The 22,774-nt window shown below is 39.3% G+C and overlaps 1 protein-coding gene and 2 pseudogenes across 1 annotated transcript in view; all 3 read right to left on the bottom strand.

Annotated features, from left to right (window-relative positions):
- Positions 1–1,303: 1,303 nt before the first annotated feature.
- Positions 1,304–6,347, bottom strand: LOC113675799 (uncharacterized; annotated as a pseudogene).
- A 6,143-nt stretch (positions 6,348–12,490) lies between these two features.
- On the bottom strand, positions 12,491–13,514 carry LOC149034256 (uncharacterized; annotated as a pseudogene).
- Positions 13,515–19,632: 6,118 nt separating this feature from the next.
- LOC149034257 (uncharacterized) overlaps positions 19,633–22,774 on the bottom strand; it is a 5,999-nt gene continuing 2,857 nt past the window's right edge. The window contains exons 1-2 of the mRNA XM_089193859.1: positions 20,880–22,774; positions 19,633–20,460 (exon numbers count right to left, since the gene is read on the bottom strand). The exon at positions 20,880–22,774 is cut by the window's right edge and continues 2,857 nt beyond it. Of these exons, the coding sequence (XP_089049985.1) occupies positions 19,633–20,460; positions 20,880–22,774 (2,723 nt within the window). The remainder of the gene's footprint in view (positions 20,461–20,879) is intronic.

Here is a 22,774-nt window from a genome sequence, read left to right on the forward strand (position 1 = left end):
GAAAGAGACAGTACTGAATAACAACAAGGAAAACCGTTACATTGACCTAATTTAAAATATTAAAGGTACATCTACTGTTTATAAAAATAGTCAGGACAGATCAGGAGAAGTATTACCAGGATTTTGTAAAATCTCAGATAAATCTATACGAGTCTTGTGGACCTGATATGTTAAATAAAATTTGTTTGAGTTTTCTGTTAAACGTATTTTTTGGAAAGATGTCTTAATGCTTGAGGTATTGCATTCCACACCTTTACTCCTATTCAAGAGAAGGAATTTACTTGAACAGATAGCCTAGAAGGTTTGGTTTAGAAGTTATTAGAGGCAGAAGAACGTGTATTGTAAGAGTGAACATTAGATATATCTTGAAATAGATCTTGAATAGTGGATGGAGCTGTTCTGTTTCGAACGTCAAACATCAATTAGCTATAGATTCATAGTGAACAAATTTAGGTGGTAAGATATGAGCGTCAACAAATAAAGGAATTGCATGCTCATTATGATCAGAAAAGTAGATAAAGCGAGGAACTCGTTTCTGCAGCTTAGGAGCTTGTCAAGATTTACAAGCCTGACTCCATACCGAGGGTATGCATTGGCAGAAAGTGTCGTAATTTTGCAATTAATCCTATGGGTTCTACTTACTTTAATGATTATATGGTCAATATGGTGTTTCCAAGACAAATTTTTATCAATTAAAATCCCGAGATATGTGCAAAGCTTATCAATCTGTAACATTGAGTGTCCACAGAAGCCATGACTGAAGACAATAAAGGATGGGTAAAACATGCTGGGAGGGCATGTAATCTCTACTCTGCAGATGGACGGATAGAATCCCGATCAAACTTCAACTTCCAGGTAAGTCTCGTTTAATCATAAATTCTATCCGTTGTCTGCCGCAGAGATTCCACGAGATTTTAAAGAGATGTGGACATGAAAGTCACAAAAAAAGGGAAATGAATAACTACAACCTTTATTCTAAACATGTCAATGCCAAATAATGGTATACTCATGGTGTACCCCTACCAAAACTTGTGGTACAAAGTTGTCAGTATCAACAATAACTCAACATAGCATAGACAAGTGCTACTAAGTATAGAGAACAGTCTCTCATGACTTAATCTTACATCAAGAGATTCTAATCGTAACAGGTTAGTCACTGGTCATTTACATCATGTAAAATAGCTTCCTCAAAATTCCTATTCTCAGCTGCAACAGGCTTGTTGTAAAACTTGCTGAAGACATCAGCACTTTTACAACTTGCAGCTTTCATGATTGATGTGAGAGGAACATGACAAGCCTTACCTTTGCTGGAAGAAGCCTTCCTGGTTCTATGAGCTTGAAACTTGGAGACATCAATGCTGGCCAAGTTCATAACAGTCTTGATCCACCTCGCACAACCTCTGCATGGAACCTGTGAGTCCTTTTAGAAAATTTTCTGTGGCCACGCTGTTCACCCATTGTACTCAGCTGACTACCTCTTGACAAGTGCATATTGTGGTCAATTGCAGCTAACATAATCCTCATTATGAAATAGGAATTTCTGAAATAGTGAGGCAGATATTAAATTATTATGGTTACAGAATCTGGAAGAGGAGAACCAAAAATATTATCTACAGGGTAATCTCCTCACTCAAATGCCATGCATTTTGGAGCACACTTAGTGAGCATGCTGTTGTAACTCTCCAAGTTACCTGTATGCCTTTAAAAAGAGAGAGGGAAAGTCAGAAAAAATAACAGATATATAGCAAAGCAATTACACGTACCCTGTATTTCATAGATGTAACAACTGTGGTGCCTCATACATCATGTTTCCCTATCTTCAAACGTGATCTTGGTTTAGAGGGATCCATTTATAGTGTTTATGGATACTTAAGGGTGGAAGGAAATTTAACGAAGGCAGAATGGACTTCAAGTTGACTGACCTACAAAATAGGCTGATAACTAACCTGAATCGAACATAAAAGGTCAAATTGTTGAGCCACTGTTTGTCAAGGACAACCTTCCTTAACGCTGCTACCACTTTTGAAGATTTCTTTAAGCAATGCTTTTCTCCAGTTCCTGCATCATTAGCTGAATGACTACAAGCTCCTCCAGCCCACCAGTGTTCACAGCAAACATGCTGAAGAACACCACACCAATTTTGCTAGAACAATGAAAATGATACACAATCATTAATCAATACACATATGTATCTGAAAAAGCTTGACATCAGGAAAAAATGCAAGAGCTTGGTTAATTAAGCTAACAACTGAATGCATCACTAGGAAAGGTAATACTGCAAAAAAGAAAAAAAGCGTACAGAAAAGCTGAAAAGAAAAACACTACTGTTTCTTACCTTCAGTTTGTCAACATTTCCCTCGCAACTTTGACAACAGAACCAGAAGTGGTTGACAATATCATCAATCTCCTCTTTAAGTGGTTCACAATCCTTAACTCATGCTGCCTGTCAAGGAAAGCATGTTATTTGCTTAACATATTTGGTTAAAGAAACAAAGTAAGGCTAAGTAATAGCATGGAAGAGAAATGAAACTGTTATTCTTGTTTAAAGTTAGCCATAACGGAATCATTCTTGATGATACTGCCCATGTAAACAAGCAATGTTCATTCAACTATACTGGTAACTATACAATTTGAGACAAGAAAATTGCCTTTTTAAAATTTGCACTTACGTGATGGAGACACTTGCTCAGCTTTTTTGCTTTGTGCCAAATATCAAGCAAGTAAAATAGTTCCAACAGCTTTGGGTATTTCTCTAAAAGATAACCTGACATGCAGTTTTGTCATTGAGTATTTTAATTCTTGGATTATATTTTGGTCTTATAAGTTAAATTTGTAGCGTTGAATGCACAACATGCGCTACTGTCAATCAGTTCAACTCAGGTGTACACATTGGTGCAAAGTGAGATCATCTAGCAAATGGCATCCTTGTAAAGCAGCTTCAATGATTTTAATACTACAAGTGAGCCTTTTCTTAGTTGGTGTAGGTAACGTTTTTTGTATTTTGACAATGTACCTGAATGGAACACCATGTTTAAATAACAAGTTGCTTACTTATTTACTTACTAGCATGTCACTTGTATGCATATGTACATGCATTTGATAATGTTCACAACAAATACCCAGAGAGATTGAAACAATTTAATAATGCAAAGCATATGATTATGGTTTATACTGTCGTGAAAAAGATTCTGATAACCTTTCACAAAAGCACAAATAGAGAACCTTAGTGATCAGGTCACTAAGATGCATGGATATAGCAATATAATCATACCATCTCACGCACAAGTTTGGTAATAGTTGATGAAGCATCAGTTGTAAGCTAACTGATGGGAAGAATATTCACCATCTTCTCAAGAAATCGCCGCAATCCTTCTTTTTCTATGGCCACAGAATTGCCACCTGTCTCCCTTTTGTCGACTACTGCCATATCTAAAACAACTTTCGTTGAATTTTCCATTAAAGTGTACACACAGTATCTTGCTGAATGCCTGGGGGAATCATTCCTACCAGCTCTGCACAAACACAGATCCTCATATTTCTCAAGGATACCAACAACGATTGAATTCATTTTGTTCAACATTTCCTTAATCACAGGGGCTGCACAATGTTTCTGTAACCATGCAAATGTGTTGCTGCTAATAATGTTGAGACTAGGAGCCTTGGACATAAAGGCAAACTTGCTGTAGCTGTTGCCCGAAATAATTGCAGCTGTCAAAAAGGAATCATTAAGGAAAAATTAAACATTGTTTTTCACTCCCAAAACCTCTGACGAGACCCATTTCTGAGAGTGATTTTTTTTGCACTGACAGATTACCTCTACTCTGCATCCACAGGTTCTGACATCCTGTTTGAAAAAAAGGCCCTTGCCACAGACTGCACATTTTTCACTAGATAGCTCTGTTAGCTTTTCCACAGAGACCATGACTCTCTTGAATGCAAAGCTAGGTATATCTCAAGACTATCTGTGGAGGTAAGCTACTGAAAAGCACTATTAAACTTTTTGCAAATTTCAGCTGATTTGCTAGACTCTCCTTGCTGCATTTCAACATCCTGTACAAGAAGCTCATGACCAACACCAAGAGCTTCAGCCCGTCCAGAACTCTGACTGGCATCATCATCACCACTGAAAGGGTCAATCATTGAAAGGGTTCTTTCATCCTCCTCTTAGCTAATGTCCAAGCTATGAAAAAGCAAAATTAACTGTGACTCTAAACTGGACAGGACACTTTTTAGCCGATTGTTTACATTGTGGCATTATGTAGAACAGGCAATACCACAACTGTTGCAAGTATGTTTACAAATATAACACAAAACAAATAAGTTGTAATTATGATATGAACTGTGTTTGTTTTATAATCAAAATTGCAGGAGGTTAAAGCTACTCACCTTTTTTTAAGCAAATTCCTTGTCACTTCTGCATAATCAACATTTCCTGTCTCATCTACACTCCACTCACTCTCATCACTAGACTGGTCACTAAGTGCATCACTCCTGTCCAAATTTTCCAGGATGACATTGACACTGTACAAAAGTTTGATAAATAAAATACAAAGACATTATTGCATCAAAGACTGAAATGTGAATTGTGATGATCATTTATACTCAACAGTATAATGTGCAACTGAGCAAAGTACCCATCTTTGGTCAAAATTAAGGAGTCTCAAATACAAAAGCCCTTGTGTGTATAAGTGTGCCTGCACACTTCATCAGGAGAGACCTCCTTCTTCAAAACTTAGGAAACCATTGCAACTTGCATAGATACAAATACAACATGATCTATAGAGAATGTTGCATTAAGAATGATACCTTTGCTTCAAATCAGGAAAATGATGATTGTCATAACAAGAAACCACATGTACAACTTCTTCTGAAACATCATCTTTAGACAGGCTGTTCAAATCAACATCTCTGCCACCCATGCATAACAAGAGAGAACGGATTGCCAGTGAAGCACCTTTTGTTTTGGTCAAACAACTCCCCTCTGGTTTGCAATTGGCTTGGTTGATTGCAGCTGTCAAGAGTTTCCCCTGTCACATCCACAAAACTTGATGCATGCTTCTATGAACTGGTGTAGAAATTACTGGAATTTCCACTAGAAAAGAAAAGTAAAGAGATGTATAATACCTGCTCACTAACAAAGCTGGACAAATTATGTGACACATGGTCTCTGCATTAGTAACATGCCTATCAGAAACATTTTCATGAGAAAACAATAAATCCATCTCTTCAAATCCATGGCCAGTGTTGATGCTCGTTCTAAAATGTCACAAGGAAAACAGTTGTCAATTTTTGATGGAGTGAGCTCGTCATTAATAAAAATGCCATCATCCAGCATGACTTTAAAAAACCTCACCTTTGATGCAAGAGAAATTCTGCAAAATCACTATTCAATTTTTCTGCAAACCCACTATTCAATTTTTCTGCAAACCCACTACTTTGTTTCCTGTCTCTCCATCGATTAAATACGGATTCTCTCAGACCTACCGTCTTCAGTGAGCCAGGTAATTTTGGTCTTCCAGCATGAAGTCAGCTTGCAGCGGCCGCCATATTGTTAGAAACCTTTCACTTCGAAGGGCACAATCTCCAAATTTAAAATACTTTGAGAAAACTCTTAAATGATGAACGGCGAGTGTATTTACCACAAAAAAATTGACTAAATGACTCGGATGGCTCTTGACAAAGACAATTTTGGATAATTTCTGGAATTTTTTGTTACACGAAACTGTTTTGCAGCTCGCGTTGCATCAAGGTTGGAAATAGGCCTTTAAGGGGCCAGAATGTAGGCACAAGATGTTTAACCTCTGGGTCATCTTCTTCCAATTCTGCACCACACAGAGGAGACCTTTCCCATTCAGAGTTCTATTTCACCAGAAACACCAGCCCCTTTATCTAGTGGTCATTCTTGATGAAGGACTCTGCAGTTGCTCCCTGTGAAGCATCATCTACAGAATTAGAATTTGACTCTATGTATCTCCACTGTGAGGGACTGGAATCCTCTCTAATGAAGGCGACACGGTTGGCGACATAAGTGTGGAGGCGCTTGGATTTGTTTCAATAGTAGCATAACACAGTCATGCTATCAGACCAGAAAGTGATTGCATTGATTGAAATCTCCAACTCCTTCTTCAATGCATTTTTTAAACGGATGGACACCGTAGTGCCTGCTCACTCTAAATGTGGGATAGATAGAGTGGCATCCATAAGATCATTACATGTAGGGCTTCAGGTATGTTTGCTCCAATTGATGGATCCACTTCCAAATTCAACTCTGCTGGGAATACATAGCCTTGAGGGTTGCATTGCTCCACATCCTCTTGTTTCAGGATCTCATTCTTCACTACAGGCATAGAAGGTCTCGTCTAGATCGGTCACTCTCATATCCATTGCAGTTATCTATGGTGGGTAGCCTGAGTCTCATTTCCTTGCCACTGAATCTGAGATGTTTCAACAGGCTAGCTGAGCAAAAGGTGGCATTAGGTCTACTATTCAACCATGCATAAGTCTCCACAGACAGAGGACTTCCTTTAACTATTAACTATTATTATTTAACTATTCAACAAATACCTGATATAATTAGTCCACTCCTCTCTAAATCAGGCTTTTCTGCTTTTGTCAGTATTTTCTCTCCCCATTTCAAGTATCGTAACATCCTTTGAAACTATCTCAGATACCAACAGTCGATCAGCAGAGCACTTTAAATTCTAAACAATTGGATACAGCTGTGAGGTAGAATTAGAAGGGCTTCTGTATCTTCCAGAGACAGGGTCTCTGTTGGCACAGTTCTGCTCTTGAAACTGTCAGAAACCTCCCCTATAATTCTGCTAATCTGCTACATTTGCATTGGTAGGAATTCTTAAAGTTCCACTTGTGGGTGATGGTCCATGCTCAATTAACAAGGTGAGCTGATTAATACTGTTGATTGCAGCTTGTGCAATTTCTTTCACTTGTTCGGGAATCAAATTCGAAGGGGCAGTCGCCATCCTTGTTTGGTAAAACATGCTTGAGAACTACTGAAAGGCATTATGGGTAAAGGAGTTTTGAGAAACACAAAAATTTATTGCAAACACATACAAAATCAATTGTTGTAAACTAATTTAATCGATAAAACAAACCCTCTATTGCTTACACAATTATTTTGACTGAAGAACAGTTCGCTCAAACCTTTTTGTCCAAATTGATTTCCCTTTACATTTGTTTATTTATTTATTACAATCTATGGTCAAAAAGGCCAAAGGACAATCTGCAAAGGAGTTCTAAACCCCATTTAAAAACAGGTCACCTATGAACTAATATAAATACACTAATGATAATAAATTCAAGAAATGCATTTATGAAAAGGAAAAATACTTCAGAATCACTAATAAATTTCTTAACTCTTGACTTAAAAATATTTACATTATCAGAACAAAAACAGATCACCTATGGGCTAATATAAATACACTGTATATAATAAATTTAAGAAATGCATTTATGAAAAGGAAAATTACTTAAGAACCACTAATAAATTTCTTAACTCTAGACTTGAAAATATTTACATTATCAGAATGACGAATATCGAAAGGTAATTGATTCCACATGTCAATTATTCAATGGAAAAAACTATACTTAAAGACGATAGTTCTGGCATATTTCTTCTTTAAAGTTAAAAAGTCCTTATACCCAAGTGAAAAGCAGTCTGTTTTGGAGTGGAAATCTAAAATTTTACTCGCGTCAATATTTATGTTGCCATTATTTACTTTATATGAGAATGTCACATCAGTCAGTAATCTTCTCTTCTCCAGTGTCATGAGATTGAACTTCTTCAAACGAATGTCATAGGGATTATTGCACTTTAAGATAAATTTAGGAGCTCTTATCTGTACCCTTTCGAGCATGTCTTGTTAAAATAATTCAAGATCGCCAGCCATGTCAATGATCCTGGAACAATTGCAGTCATCCACATAAAGGGCAACAGTACTGCCATGAAGAATAACTTTGGGGAGGTCACTAATAAATAGAACAGAAAATAAAGGCCCTAATAAAGAGCCCTGAGGGACTCCAGATGAGACATCAGACCAGGAAGAGGATATACCATCCAACACAACTCTCTGTTGATGATTGGTTAAATAACTTTCACACCATAGTAATAATGATCCAGTAATCCCAAAGTTGCACAGCTTTTTCAAGAAAACTGAGTGATTTACTTCGTCAAAGGCTTTGGAAAAGTCTAAAAAGACTACATCAACTTGTCTGGGCTACTGCTACTGCCCTTTGTCAAGGGCAGTAGCCCATTCATGATGGGTTAAAATTGGTTGAGTCTCACAAGATCTACCTTTAACAAAACCATGTTGCCAATCAGTTCAAAATGGTGTGATATGATAATAAATAGCAGAATGTAAGATACGCTCCAAACACTTGGCTGGGATTGGCAATAAGGAGATGGATCTTTAGTCGGTTAGAAGCTCTTTACTATCACCCTTATGGATTGGGGTAATATTGGCTGATTTCCATAAGGTGGGCATTTTCCCTGTCCTCAGCAATAAATTAAATAAATGAGCAAATGGGTAAGAGAGATCTTTTGCATAAGTACGTAAAATACGAGCAGGTAAGTTATCCACACCAGGTGCCTTGTTTATGTTGATCCTACTTAAAATTCCTTCAAGCTCTGGAGCTGTTGTGGCCAAGAGATTGACATCAGTTGTTGATTTAGAGTAGACAGATTAAAAAAACACATTGAATGGTTCCACCTTAGAATTCAAGTCTCTAGACCTGGTGTCTCTGTAAATAACAGTTTCTGGAATTCCTTTTGTCTTAGATTTAGTAGAATGGAATGACCAGAAATACGTGGGATTTTCTTGGAGTTTTCAGATAAAGAATGAAGATACTGTTGGTAATTTGAATTAATAAGCTTCTTGGTCTTCCTTCTAAGATCCTTGAATTTCAGAAATAAATTAGGGGATCCATTAGTTTTCAAACATTTCCAAAGTTTCTTCTTCTTTCTAATCAATTTCATAATTTTGTTATCAATCCATGGAGGCCTAGAACACCGTTTTAGAGTTCTTTGTGGTATGTCCTGGAATTTCTCTAAGCTAGTGTCAATACCAGGATCTGATGTTACCAGGTCCCAAGGTAGAACTCTAAATGTCTCGTGCAAACCTTTGAAATCTCTTTCAGAAATGACTCGTTTCGAATAAATTTTACTCTGTTATTGTGTGGCAACTAGTATGAACTCATTTTTGAAAAAGAACATTAGTTTGGTTTAAAACTATGCAGTGCACAGTTTGTTATTGAATGTGCCTTTGGATGCCTCAAAGCAAGATTTGGCTACTTTAGATGTGCAATGGACATCAACATAAATGACCTGCCACATGTCATTTATGCTTGCTTTGTTCTGCATAATTTTTGTGAAATCAACTATGAAAGCCTAAGTGAGGAAAGAGTGCAAGCATCCATGAACTGTGACAGAGCATTTCAACCAGACACTCACCCATGTGGTGTTAGAAGTGGAGTAAATGGGAGTGAAGGAGAAGAGAAAAAAAGTCAGGTAAATTCTGACCAAATACTTTGATCCCTAATTATTGATCATATAATTCTCAGCTTACAGTCCCATGAGAGAAGTCATGCCTATACACTTTAACCTACAGTGCTGGATATATTTAAAGAAAAAGGGTTGAAACCTGGAACATTGTGCCCTTTCCTATTCTTTCTTACCATTCACTCCCCTTCTTACAAATTGGAAACTATCAAGTGAAAGCTAGAGTAACTAAATCTCAATATTTGAAAGCTGGGGTTTCAAATTTTGGAAGATATTTAATGGTGGTTAACATTTCAGAAACTATATCCTTAGTGTAAAATCTACATTTGACAAACTAGAAATGGAAACACTTAAAAATTTTTAAATTTAAGGATGCAATTTCATTTAAACGCATTAAAACAAAGCTAGGTGAATAACTGTTCTGGACCCTGATCAATCAGAATGAGAACTGGATGCCATCGGTATAACTCGTGTAACATGGAAAATAAAGATCAGCATTTTGCTGTTCCAAAAAATATCCATACTCTCCCCATGCACTTGCACAGAGGATCTGAAAACGTCTGGGGGAAGGGGGATCTTCAACACTATCGAATTTCTATTATGGGAAGATCAAACCAAAACAAAAAAAATCTTTTGGGAGAAGTATGTATATTTTCTTAAGAAACACACTTAAGTGTCATTGTCTGAGAAAGTGTTCCAGGGGCCAAAAGTTGTGGTCAACCGATTTGGCTGAAACTTGGCACAGAAGTTGGTTGCCATGAGATATTTCAAAAGCCAATCTGGCTCACTTCTCTGACTTTAAATTTTAGAGTTTCGGGGGGGTCTCATTTTTTGCCCCTTGAGTACAAAAAATTCAGCCTTTCAGGGGTCATTTTGAAAGTGCCATAAAACCCAACTGGTAAATTGTGCTGCCAAATGAATTTGACTATGAATATTTCTATAATAGAGCTTTCATTTCATGCATGTAACTTTGCCTTCAAGGTATTGGACAGAGAGGAGCCTGGGGCTAGAGTTTGGCCAAAATTAATGTCAAAATTACAACCCAAAATTGCCATTTTTCAAAAAATCAGTGTATCTACCTGCCTTCTTGCATAACATCCGTACCTATACCATTATTTACTTCATTGACCCAATTATCAAAATCACTTGAGAAAATTTGGCTTATCACGGTTTGTTGAATTTTTGCCAAACACTCCATGCCCCTCTAAGGCCCTGCAAAATGGAACTTTAAGCATAGTTAATGCCATAAACAAACCAAACTGTTGACATGAAGCCCTGATTCTGTATTTGGTAAGTGAAAATGAATTGTTAAAGCCAAACCAGTTTGATTGTTCAGAATTACCCCAACTCTTACCGTACAATTGCTCTTAAAAGGGCTTTCATTGGGCAAAAAAAAGGGTGACTTTTTTCTTTGAAAACCTAGTATAGCCAACTTTGTCACAGCGAACTGGCTTTTCATAAGCGATCACCCGGCATGATCACGTACGACTGTAAGAAAACCATTGCTCAAATATCACAAAAGTTCAGTTTTAAAAAGCGCTGACCAAGAGTGCTCGCAGATTATAACAGTTGACTAGCAAAAAAGGCTGTAATACGATCCATAGGTAAAATTGGATTGAATCATTGATGAAAGATGTTATGTACAAATTTTCAACAGTTCTAAGCGCCATTCGGTTTGAGACATTGTTGGCAGTTGTCTGTTTGCCTGAGTTTTTGCTTGTTAGGTAATAATTTTATGTAATCACGTTCAAATCACTTCGGTTTGAGCTTAATTTCTTATTTTTTTCCCGTAGATGACCACCTCTCAGCATAAGCGACCACTTTGTCCTGCATCAAGGGTGGTCGCTTACGAGAGTGTTGACTGTACCAGTCATAGAGCACAAATGACAATGTTCTTACCTTCATAGAAAAATACTTGAGTTTTTCTCTGACTTATATTTTTCAGGTCATATTTCCATGTATTGCCGCAAGCATGGAAAGTCCTCATAATTTTCCTAGCCATATTTTAAAAGATAAAGTAAGCTTACAAAACGATCGTTAACTGATAATCTTTGTCTGACGTTTTTTATAGCCTAAATAGCTCTTGCAACAGTAATGAATCGTGACCAAACGTAGATACAGTGTACATAGATACGAGCCGCAATGATCAGCATCTAGGTGTCCCACGATCTATCAGATTTCCCAAATACTTTAGCGCTCAGTAAGTGAAACCACAGAAGGGATCCACAGTTGGGAGAGCGGGATGATAAACTTTTTTCGTGTTGATGTTGATATGAAGCACCCCCATACAAAGTCATAAAACGCCTTGCAATGTAATTTTTATTGTATCATCTTGGACGCGAGAGTGTGATGAATGGACCAAGTCAACGAGTCGCGCAACCTTAACTGACTCATTGATTTTTAAGTAAGGCGGGTTTTAAGTCGAAGAATCTAAAAACATTGTTTACTTGCGACAATCACAGGAATTTGCTAATTGTATAAGAGGTTCGTAATATGATGCTTTACGATTAGCACGACCAGAAATTTCCACGTCAAAATACTTGCAGAATGACTGATGCTGACTGAGTTTTTGCTTTTCCAGAAACTTGGCTAATCTACCCCCGGCAGAGAGATCACAAAAATTGAAATCATCATATACAAGAGGGTGCTTGAGGCCAATCTCTTGTTCAGCCACCCCGACTAGTTGCTCCATGTAATCCTCTTTCTCCAGCGCTTCGTCTTCACCCTCCTCTTCGCTAACTGGAAGTCCCTTCTGCTGCGAAGCCAAGCGAGAAAAGTATCCTTTGACAGTCTGTACTTCAACCCACTCTGAAACTGGGAAAGTTTCCTTTATTTGCTCCACCACGTCTGCTGGCATAGCTTTTTGGTGAAGATCCTTAGCTCCCTTGTTGAATAAATTTGTTAAAAATTCTTTGACACCCGAAGATATTCTCACCGCCGCTTTCGTCTTCTTTAAGGCCCATCCTTTGCTCAGTCTTAAGTTCGCCACAGGCACATAATCTGTCCTGCCAATTTTCTGGCCCGCACCTTTTACTGACGTTGTTACAGCTGCCCACTGCCTACGTACGTTGTCGTATATGGACTCCTTCTCTGGAGTCATAATATGATGACCTGTGTCCATGTGCTCATCCACCTCTTCAATTGTCTTGAAGGTGGCAATACAAGCAGGTTCATGGCAGCTAAAAGTATTGACAGACTCAGTAACATCGTGTTTTCCCTTTGCCTGGTATTTCTTTTGTGTAACACGCGGCATCTTTTTCGTCCACTCCCCAATCCTTTTGAGCCCAGAAACATCTTGTTCATGCCAAGACCCCTTTATATCCACGCCCTCTCCAACATTGTAAGCTTGCCAGACGCGCATGCTTTTAGAAGTCAGAGAGAAATTATTGTATTTTGTTATTCCTGGAATCTTGTTATTAGCAGCGCCTGTTGACATCGCTGATTGGTCAATCTTGCATTCCGTAATGCGCCTTCCTGCAATTCCTGGTGGGGACTCCAAGCCTTTCTTTATGTCTTTCGCACTTTCCATGTTGTGATTTTCAGCAACATAATGTCGAAGGTGCTGTTTGCAAGGGGCGATCTTTCTGTTACATAAGTCCTTACCCGACTGAGGGTCAGAGAAATCATAGTGGATTACTTTGATGCCTGACCTTCTGCTAGTGGAATTGATGGTTGACAAAAGCGCACTACAGTGGTAGCATCCAGCATTATCACTTCTTAGAATCGCTCTGCATACTGATTGATGCGATTCTTTGACACAGACAAGGACCTCTTCAAGTATACAAGAAACGGAAAACCAGTCCTGTTTGCAGCTGTCAATGGCAACCACATATGTGTGGATTGTGTGTTCACTTGCGGATACTACTGGACAGTCAGGATGGTTTGATTTGTGAACAACAGCAGAAAAGTGCCAACTAATTCCTCGCTTGGTGAACCATTGGGACTGCATTTCTCTGAAACGCATGGGAAGTAATTTCATGGCCCAGTCATTAATGACCATGATGGTCTGGTCATCTAACCTATTGAGTGTGTCTTGTCTCGCTTGATCTTGTTGAAAAGTCCTCAATAAATGAGCTTTCCAAGCATCGATGCTGGAAACGGCGTGATCTAAGTCCCACCTTGCTCTCTCCTTTTGCTTCTCACTCAAGTCCAGATCTCCATTTCTGAGAGTATCTTCGATAGCTTCCAGAACATCAACAATACCCTTGCATTCGGGACACGCCTGGTTGTGATCGTAGCATCATTCAACTGAAAATCTCTCTTCGAATGGATCCGATAGTGCAAACACAGTACAGTGATCAGCACAAGCCTCTTCCGGTCCTAGATGACTCTTGTATATGCTTTTGAGATAATTCTTTCCAGCGCTTAAAGATCGAAGTGTGTCTCGGGTCCATGTTGCACCCGCACCGTGTTGACCTAGATTCTCAACGAGTGAGGCTATCGTCTCGAATGCTTCTTCACCAGTCGTAGACGTGTTGTCCAACCCTTGCAAGGACTTTTGCTTTGATGCACTACAAACCTCTAGCAGACGGAAACAGGTACGCTCCTTGAGCGGCTCCACATCATGCTCACGACACTCTTCATGGTAAAGGTAGATGATTTTCGACGCAGTCATTGTACGAACCACTGAAGGGATGGAGATTCTCTCACCTGAAGAAAGTTTCAATGTTTTTGTTCCAAAGGCTACATCTTGGAGGAATGTGGATCTCGAAAAGAACTCAATAAAATCCCTAACTTTCTCCATGTTCAACCTGCATCGGAAAATCTCGTTCCTTGTCTTTGGTTCTCCTTGTCCTTGTTCTAACGCATGCTTTCTAGCATTCTTTACTTGGCGTAATGAGATTCCTGGGAGAAGCTGTTGGAGTTCCGACTGAGAGAACCTGTCACTTATGAGTGATAATATCTGAGTTTTTGTTAACCGATTTGAACATTCATTGTAAGCCAGCAAAATTGCTTCGAGTCCCACATCGATTGTGATGTTGTTAATTTTGTCCTCAATAGAATGGCGACGTTTGACCACTCCTTCCCAAAGTTGCTCCTGCTGTGAAGGAGCAATGGTGTTTAGTAGGTAAGAAACCACTTCGTCGGCTCTTATTATGAATTCTTCCTTCGACGCCCCAGACAGTGCTTCCCACTTGCAGTCAACATAGTGGGGTAATGAGGTGAAGTTACCATCAGTTATGACAGCCATCGCATTGTTTAGTGTCTCAAGGTTTCTTCTCTCCTGTTCGCCCTCTGGTAAGTACATGCTTACTTGTTCTTCCTGCGAAGAGCTGCTAGGGACAGAAAAAGCAATTGCGTAGGTAAAGACTTTGGTGTTGAAGCGAATGCAGCTTGTTTCGTCACTTGCTCTTCATGTCTCTCAATAGCTGGGGTGGCTGGAGCATCAACAATTAGAGTTCGGCATGAGCTGCAAATGACTGAAATGGTACAAGGAAAAGGATGATCAGAACACACGGAATGAAGCAAATGATACCTGTTCAAGCAAATAGTCCTTCAGTTCGCTTTACAGAAAACCTTCTAGTGTGCTTACAAATTATGATCGGTTTTCGGGCTTTAAAACAATTTAAAAAAGTAACTTTATTTTCTCGGTGAAAGAGCTGGTTGTTCATAAAAAATAGTGTTTTAGTATATGCGTTAATTGGGGTAGCGAATGCAAGGTACATCCGCCTGTCGTTAAGCTTTGATTACTATTCGTATAAGAATGGCAATAAAAGTTAGTTAATATGTCATTAGAATGATCTTCCTTACCAGTTAGAGTTTTTTTCTTTAAAAAAAAAGGGGGAAAGTAAAAGAATTTTCTTGGAAGAACAGTGCCACCCCTGGGTATCATGGACAGAAATAAGAAAACATAGATACAGTATATATTTACCAGAGCCTATAGCAACGACACGCCAGTGTTCCTGTAGATTCTCTCCGCCATGAATTTGCTCACACGCCTCTTGCGGGTGAATGCTTTAGACATTTTTTTTACACGCGATGGTGCTTTTTCTTCATGGCATGGATGACAACATTTATCCTACAGCACAATTTGCAAGTTAACAACATACCGTGTCTAACAAATGTAATTCAGGATTGAGGGGTGTAACGATTTCACTGGCATGTGTCCCCCTCCACCCACTACCCCTTCCCACATATACACACAGGTAGAGAGCTAGAAATCTACTATCTAGGGAAAAGCTTGAGTGAAGAAAGTGTTAGGTGAGTAATGCATTAGCATCACTAGGGAAGAGATGTTTCATTATGAGCCTGCAACTAAAAAAAACCAACAACAACTAAACGTAATTTGCGCGATAAAGAACAAGCAGCTCTGCTCGGAAATGACAGGGTTGTAACCTGGGATTTTTAGCTGTATTTCTATGAACTGAACCCTCAGAGGGCCTGCCTAAAAAGGTGGGTGTCCTGTGGTATGTTATAATGCCAGATAAGACTCACGCATCGATCAATCCTTTAAAAATCTCTATTCATTACCTTTGCTTTATAAAGCGTAGTAAGTTGAAACCGATGTTTTGGGCACACGGTCATCCTTCCAACATCTACCTGGTCAATTGCTCTTCCGGAACGATTCAGGATCAGTTCCCATTCAAGGACACACGTGAACTCATTGCCTATGCATTAGCACGCAGTTTAATTAGTTTAGATCTTCCAAGCAAATCCCATAACACAAACTAATTCGGCAGATTTTGAGACAATATAAGGACTTCTTAAGGTTGCGAAGCAGAGAGTCCATATACGGGAAAACATTCTCTACGTATACCATAGTGTCATTATCAAGTCGTAATACCGTCTCAAAATCACATGTAGTTTCTTTTTATCGTGATTCATCTATTTTTTGTAGAAAAAAAGTTTAATCAATTAGTCGAGATTCAGATTACAACGATAAATCTGAGATAGGTTTTAAACTGGGTATAAGATTCCTAAAATTATACCGCCGCTATTTACATACTAAAATAACTAATTATAAGTAATTAAAAAATGTATCCGAATAATTTTTGTTACCAAGAAAGTTATCCGTGAAACAAGACATTTTCTCGCTCAAAATGTCAATTTCATCGAAAAGCTTTGATGCAGCATGTTTGCAAAGATTTTTCAAGTTCACTTATCTTAGACGAAACTGGCAAATATAGGAAACCGGTAGAGTTTCACGCTCGAATTGTGATTGCGTGATAAGCGTCTGCACAGGTAAAGCTGAATGTAAACAAACAGAGCGAGCAGACGAAAAACAGCCTTCAACTTCAAGTTATTCTTATCGTTGATTTTGGTTATGGAGATTGCTGCAATAAAATAACTGCGCTCTTACCTTTCAAAGTTAGAATTTTAGTCAACCCCTTTGCCCTTCCTGTGAACAATTTGTTAAATGTTTGTTTCTCTTCGCAAGAATCAAGTAAATTACCTCGGGAAATCTTCAATCAGTCATAAGGAAACAATTTGAGACGACAATATCGTAAAATATCGTGGTCTCTCTTCAATAGAAAAGAGTCCACTGGATTGCGATAAAAGCTATTTGTGCACGTGTATGATCCCTAACAGATATTTTGAATCACCTGTACGTTTGGTATGACCAGGTCTTCCTCTTGTCCTGGACGCATCTGACCCCTTGTACTTTTGCTTCAACCATTCAGTCATATCATTCTCGCACGATAATAAAGGAACCATTCCTGTTTCGTGCGAAGCCCATGCGGTGGCACCGCACTGATCACTTACCCCTCCAAAGGAACAAAGTGCCATTGTGAAATTACCCTTGAATTTCTTACACCTGATAAAACATACCCGCGAAACGGAAGAAGAACGTGACCTCGGTCCCACTCTCTCCTATGTCCAAAATGGCGGGCCAGTTGATTTTGCATCATCTCAATGCCCTGGCCTCGTTTGGTTATTGTATTTAGCAACACAAGTTTTTTGTTTCACTATCCAGCTCTCCTAACTGTGCATTCCTTCTTGACGGATGGTTTCATTTACTCTGCTCTAGAGGACTCTGAAATAACGGGTCACATCGACACTGCTATAAACTGCAGCTCGCATATCTCTACGTATATATCTATGTATGCATGGTCATGCTCCTTTACTGGTGGGTATTTACAAGAAATGTTCAGGCTATTAACAGACTTAGATTATATGCTAACGAATGCTTTCGTTAAGCTAACTTTATCTTGTAATCATAATAAAAATCAGGCCTGACAAAATATAGAGACTTTCCATACTTGAAGCAACGGAGAAGAATTATGACTTGAAACTGAATATTAATCAATGAAAAATTCAAGCATCGTTTAGAAAGGTCGTTATATCGAGGTAAGGCCTTCATCATTTGTGGTATTTAATGGGTACTAGGTTTTCAAAGTACAAATTAACTCTTGTTTTGCTAAATCAGGGTATTTTTTGTGCTAATCAAAGGCCTTTAAGAGCAATTGTAAGGTAAGAATCAGAGTATTTCTAAACAATTAAACTGATTTGGCTTTAACAATTCATTTTCACTGACCAAATACAGAATCAGGGCTTCATGTCAACAATTTGGTTTGTTTATGGCATGAATTATGCTCAAAATTCCATTTTGCATGACCTTATAGAGGCATGGAGTGTTTGTGACATAAATTCAACAAACCGTGATAAGCCAAATTTTTCTCAAGTGATTTTGATAATTGGGTCAATAAAGTAAATAATGGTATAGGTACGGATGTTATGCAAGAAGGCAGGTAGATACACTGATTTTTTGAAAAATGGCAATTTTGGGTTGTAATTTTGACATTAATTTTGGCCAAACTCTAGCCCCAGGCTCCTCTCTGTCCAATACCTTGACGGCAAAGTTACATGCATGAAATGAAAGCTCTATTATAGTAATGTTCATAGTCAAATTCATTTGGCAGCACAGTTTACCAGTTGGGTTTTATGGCACTTTCAAAATGACCCCTAAAAGGATGGATTTTTTGTGCTCAAAGAGCAAAAAATTAGACCCCCCCTGAAACTCTAAAACTTAAAGTCAGAGAAGTGAGCCAGATTGGCTTTTGAAATATCTCATGGCAACCAACTTCTGTGCCAAGTTTCAGCCAAATCGGTTGACCACAACTTTTGGCCCCTGGAACACTTTCTCAGACAATGACACTTAAGGTGGGCTCTGTCACACCATGGGGTTAATTACAGTTAAATAAAAATGATTTTTTAAAATTTAAATCTTGATGTAACTGTAACAATAAATTAGAATGAAGTCATCCCAAACTGCAGACTTAACTGCTGTTTGTCTTTTTTCCTGGGCTCGCAGCTTTCTCTGTTGGCCTCGAATGAGCTTTTCTACGAGAAGCCTTTCCATTTTGTATCTGGATTCCATGACATGAAAAAAAAAAATGAACTCAGACAAGGCCTTAGATAGCTATAAGGAAAAGAGCATTCATTGGAATCCTAATTTAACAAAGTGCACTGGGATTGGGAAATCTCCGCCATATTGAATGATTTTTATATTAGAGTTAGCACACCTCTTCCATAGACTTTACTAAAAAGGGCTGAACACTTTATTTTGTATTTATTAAGGAGGGCTTCTTTATGTAATCAGGTTTGGTTGATCACAGTTTGTATTACGAGTCTAGAATGTTCCAAAACGTGACTAATTAAAAGTTATCTTGAAACTTTACTGATAGATATATTTCATTGTAAAGTGTAAACTTAAGAAACGGCAGCATGCAAGCCGTTTCGATTCTCAGAATTATTCAAGTTTCAGTCAACTGAAACTTAAGCAAGCACTGGGCATTATGTAAGCTTAATTCAAACCGTTATATCTATTCTTTGGTAAGATTTTGATCATGTAACGAATATCGCAATTTTTACTTACCACAAACTTTCAAAATCATAGCTGTATAAATGGCCACACTAGTCGATATGTCAACTGCTGTCACATCTTTTGTGTAAACCACAAGACTGAATTAATTGACTTTAATCGACGAATACTTAATCACAAACTTCTAACAGTAACTGAACAAAACGGGACGGCCACGCTTAGTAAAACACAACGAGTACATAACGAGTCCAAGTTCCAACATGGTGGTTCTCTCGTGCAGTCGAGCACGTTTTTTTTTGTCTCTGCGCATGTGCCGCACGCACACCGCAGGTTAATAAGATTGTGGTCTAAACTACTAGTCACCAGATTCCACATACTGGGGGCGGGCGCGCGAAGCAATTCGTTTGCTTCTTCTGAGTGTTTCGACCTGTGGAATCTGCAGTTCAGTTCCTGTAAAGTGTTCCTTAGAGTCCGTCAGTGTGACTTCCAAGGGATACAAGAGATGTATTGAACGGTTGGTGACTCCGGAATTTGTTTTGATCTCTGCCGCTCTAACTAGGCCATCACTGCCACGGAGAACTTTCTTTACAATGGCTAACTTCCAGGAACTACGAGGAACATTTTCAGCGTGCATAAGTACGACATCCCCGACTTTAATGATCTCCTCCTGCGATCCTTGCTTCTTAGACTGATACACATGACGCTCCCGAAGCGAAGCAAGGTATTCACTCTTGAACCGTTGAACAAAGTGCTGAAATAGCAATGAGCGTCGTTTGAAGGCCTTATTGAGTTGACCATGATCATTGAAGTCTTCATCCTCCAACTCGTCAGGATCAACAACAGGGTGTGGCAAAGCTGTAACATCGAACCCATACAGCAACTTTGACGGTGTCAAGGGCTCTGGATCATTCACATCATGGTAGACGAATGTGATTGGGCGATCATTCACAACTGCTTGAACCTCTTTGATGAGTGTTTGTAACTCGGGTAGACTAATGAGCGCGCGACGAAGAACTTTCTTGATTGACAACTTAACTACTCCAATCAGTCGCTCATACATGCCTCCCCAGTGCGGTGACTTGGCAGGAATATGCCTCATCTGAACTCTCTTCTGGGCGAAGTGATGCTGCACGGTTTGATCTTCTATGACTTGGAACAACTTCTGAATTTCTTCATCCCCTTTCTGGAATAATAATAATAATAAATAATAAAGACTTTATTTTACAAGGGTAACACATAATAGCATAGCTAATAAACTTGTGGCCCTCACTCAGAAATAATTACAATATAAAAACTAGTATAATACAATATAAAAATAGAAACTAATATAATATAATATAATTACAAGATAAGTAAAGAAACTAAAAAGGAAACTATACACAAAAATGACTTAAAAATTGTTGCTGCGAAAAAATATTAGTCCACATATTGTGCTTAAAGCACCTTATGCTGTCCGCCATCCGTATGCGTAGTGGTATCTCATTGGAATGTTTTGGCATTATCACACAGGATCAGTGAAGGAGTTCCATAGATGGCACAGTGACACCTGAATGCAAGAAGGAACTGATCGGTCGTCATGTCATCAACGATCTCCAAATTTACATTGCGAGTGGTGCTACAGGTAAACAGGCAGACATAACATTTCTCCGTCTTGTTACCATTCTTGACCGTCAGATGGCCGGTAAAATCAATCCCCACTGTAGAGAATGGTTTCACCTTGTTGAGGCGAAAGTCAGGCAAGGGGGGTGAATGGGGTAGCCTGTATGCTCCCCCTATCTGGTATCGGCATTTGACAAAATGCTTGAGCACCCTTGCAATTTCACTTCGTGCTGATGGCAACCAAAATCTCTTACGCAGTGCAACAACAGTGTCTCTTACTCCAGCGTGGAGCTGTCTCTCGTGAACTGAACGAACAAGCAGAGTTGTGAACTGAGACTTTTTAGCGATGAGAATTGGTTCTCTTGCATCTTGTTCGAGCATTGCATGCTCGAGTCTGCCGAGGGCAACTAGAAGGCCATTTAAGTTGAGCTTCAGATTAAGTTGACGAACCAACTGAGGTCTGGGTTTGAAGTGCTGACAGGTGGGTCGTGACTGCTTTGTACAAAGATAGTCTCGATCTTGCCTGAAATGCTGAATCTGGTGAGCACGAAGAAGTACGACTTCTGCTTGCGATATTTCAGCAGCTGTGGGAACTGGAATTACCAAGTCAATGACTGACTGGCATTGGTGTGACCCATGTGACTTACCAGAGGCATGCTTCAGGTTGGAAATGAATCTCAAGACATAGGACATCGTGCGAAGCATGTTTTCATAGGACTGGAAGCGTGAGATGTCAATCAAGTCTTGGAGACTGCCTATGTTAGACTGCTTGCCAGGAACATGACTGTCCACAGCTGTGGCTGAGACAAAATCGTCTTCTGCAAAGCTCTTAGGACTCCATCTTGGCCAGAGCGAATGGGCTGTTAACCATGGAGGACCTCTTTGCCATAGTGCTGATTGTAGGAGCTCATCCGCACAGCATCCACGGGAGAGTATGTCTGCAGGATTGTTTGCTGAACTGACATGGGACCAGCTGGATAGGTCAGTAAGCCTCAAGATCTCTGTTGTCCGATTGCGAATAAACGCTGGGAGTTGCTTGGTACTGTACAGCCAATGGAGACAGATGGTGGAGTCAGTCCAGTAGTAGGATGAGATGGATGGGTAATCCTTGCTGAAAATTTCTCTTATGGCTGCACCAAGGCGAGCACCCATTACCATGGCAATTAATTCCCACTGGGGAACTGTTCGTGCATGTTTAGATGAGGAAAGTTTGACCTTGGAGCCAATGAATCTGACCTTCTCATTCTGAGCAAAGAAGACACAGCAACCAGCTGCAGTAGAGGGGCATGCATCACAAAATACATGCATTTCTACTGGTAAGGCTTTGCCAAAGTCCAAATAACGTGAGGTGACAAATGTTGAAGCTGCTTCTATTTCCTTGGCGATTTGGTTGTACTGCTGTTGGAGTTCGTCAGGGAGAATTTCGTCCCAGTCAAATCCCTTATCCCATAGAGATGAAATGAATTTCTTGGCTGGAACAAGGACTGGGGAGATGAGGCCAATAGGATCAAATGTTGATGAAGCAGAACTGAGGACTTGTCGTTTCGTGAACTTCACGTCAGGAGGAATGACAATGGCTTTCCGTGGAAACTGTAACGTGTCTTCCTTAGGGTTCCACATCATGCCTAACAGGCCAGCATGATCTCTCGCAGAACCAGTCCTCATCTTGTCAATAATGGTGGTCAGCTCTGGCGAATTTGTAAACCACTGGCGGAGATTCATGTCAGCATCCTTCATAACCTGCCTTGAGATGTTGTAATACTGAATGGCAGTGTCCTCATCATCTGTTCCAGTAAGTACATTGTCACAGTAAATCTTCTCGTCAAGGTCTTGAGCGACAAATTGAACAACTGGATCTTGATCTTTCTCATACTTAGAAAGATGATGAAGAATTGTAG

Source organism: Pocillopora damicornis, chromosome 14 (assembly GCF_964200805.1).
Source record: "Pocillopora damicornis chromosome 14, jaPocDami1.2, whole genome shotgun sequence".
In the NCBI taxonomy this organism is placed as follows: Eukaryota; Metazoa; Cnidaria; class Anthozoa; order Scleractinia; family Pocilloporidae; genus Pocillopora; species Pocillopora damicornis.